The 1,914-nt window shown below is 37.2% G+C and overlaps 1 protein-coding gene across 1 annotated transcript in view; it reads right to left on the bottom strand.

The window, feature by feature from the left end:
• Positions 1-649: 649 nt before the first annotated feature.
• Positions 650-1,914, bottom strand: part of LOC136269336 (uncharacterized) — a 7,617-nt gene continuing 6,352 nt past the window's right edge. Inside the window, exon 4 of the mRNA XM_066064892.1 lies at positions 650-1,003. Coding sequence (XP_065920964.1) covers positions 860-1,003 — 144 coding nt within the window. The 3' untranslated portion in view covers positions 650-859. The remainder of the gene's footprint in view (positions 1,004-1,914) is intronic.

Below are 1,914 nucleotides of genomic sequence, written 5' to 3'. Positions count from 1 at the left end.
TTGCACGTGTAGCCATTAACTTCATCAATACAAGTTCCATTATTATCACAAGGATCAAGATCACAATCATTAATATCTGTAGTACAGTTAACACCGGTAAATCCTGCTACACAATCACACATGTAGCCACCAGTGATATTTACACAGTTTCCACCATTAAGACATGGATTAGGCATGAAGTATTAAAAATCTGCTTTGTCTTTTTATTCTTCCTGTGGTAAAGAAAAAGGATAGGTTTAAAAAGCCCAAAAGCCGGCCTATGGCCAGCTTTGGGGGTATATAAATACAAAAAGAAGTGATATCTAATCAAAAACAGCCAAGCTGTAAAAAAAGGTGCAGCCCCCAAAAAGGCCATGGTGAAAAAAGATGTGAAATCCAAGGTGGTGGCCAAGAAATGGCTGTGATGGTAGGTTAATGGTTAAATTTTAATAACAACAATTCAGGTGAATTTGGTGCCAAATTCACATGAATTGTTGTTATTAAAATTTTTACCATTAACTTACCATCACAACCATTTCTTGGCCGCCACCTTGGATTTCACATCTTTTTTCACCATAGCCTTTTAGGGGCCGCACCTTTTTTTACAGCTTGGCTGTTTTTGATTAGATAATAATAACACTTGGCAAAATGTTAATACGATCATGCAAACTATGGCGTATCATGTATACTACCTGCAGGACAAACATGTTGTGTATAATAAGCTTTGCAAACATGTGGTGCGTACGTTACATTTATACTGAGTACATAATTTTAATGCACACCATTTCACTGTGTAATTATTATCATAAATACATGTAATAAAAATGTTACAAAACTTATATACATAGATCACATGTACACACCATGAGATTATGGTGTATTATGGCTGCATGGCTTGTGCCTGTGTTATTGTTATAGGAACTATAACTGCTACTAAAGCGATGGCAACAAAAGAAATTACATTCATGAGAATTGAAATGCCTCTAAACTGTTTCTGCTGACTTCTTTCATTTGTGTGGTAGGCCTGGAGTAAATGATAAATAAAATGATATACAAATAAATTGTAACAGACTATCACAAGCCATTAAAAAATTACTAATTTTATGTGTGTAAGGGGTGTCACTAAAAGGAGGAATGAGAAATTAGGAAATGGAAAATAAGGAAATTGGAAACAGAGTATTTCTCTATAGCGCATTTTCATTATATGGGCGGTATAGCTAGCAAGTGAAGGCGTCAGAAGTCGTCGGTAAAGGTACAAGCTGGACACGGGGAGCCAAGTGCATGGTCGAAACATGAATCCATTATTTGACATTCTACACTATAGTCAGTGCAACTTTGCTAGGAGTGACAATGAGCAAGACTGGTTGAAAGCAGCTCTTCAAGTGTTCTCATTAGTATTGGCCTCATTCAGCATGTGATCTCATATTTGTGTACCTCCTGCTGTGATTATACTATAGCGTGATTACTCTTCTATACCCAGCCAGTGTCACAACTCAAGTTCTCCTGTCACTGCAGCAAAAACAGCCTACTTCCATGGCATTAGAGCAACTACTGAATCAAACAAGAATTGTTTTGTTTTGAAATTCGGCACTAGCTAATCGATTATGATTCATCAAGAATTATGAGTTAAGTAGCTACTAATGACACATACTGTATGCATGGCCACATAATATGATTATATGTGACTGAATTTGACAAAACCCGGCTTCGACGCACAAAGCTTCGTTAGGAGATATGGCGATTTTAAGTAATCATTGTGTAATAACTTCCCAGTGCCTACAGCTGTGCAAACACAATTTGCACCAAGTATGCATCTATTTACTAGCTATCACTGAGTGGGTGTATACATTTGTGATACCCAAAATTAGCCCTGTTTTGGGCAGCTTTTCTCGAGCGGGTAATAATATCACAGGTGGTAGTAATAGGGTGGGAGGG

This window comes from Dysidea avara, chromosome 10, assembly GCF_963678975.1.
Source record: "Dysidea avara chromosome 10, odDysAvar1.4, whole genome shotgun sequence".
Taxonomy (NCBI): Eukaryota; Metazoa; Porifera; class Demospongiae; order Dictyoceratida; family Dysideidae; genus Dysidea; species Dysidea avara.
This window is presented reverse-complemented; position numbering and strand designations above follow the sequence as displayed.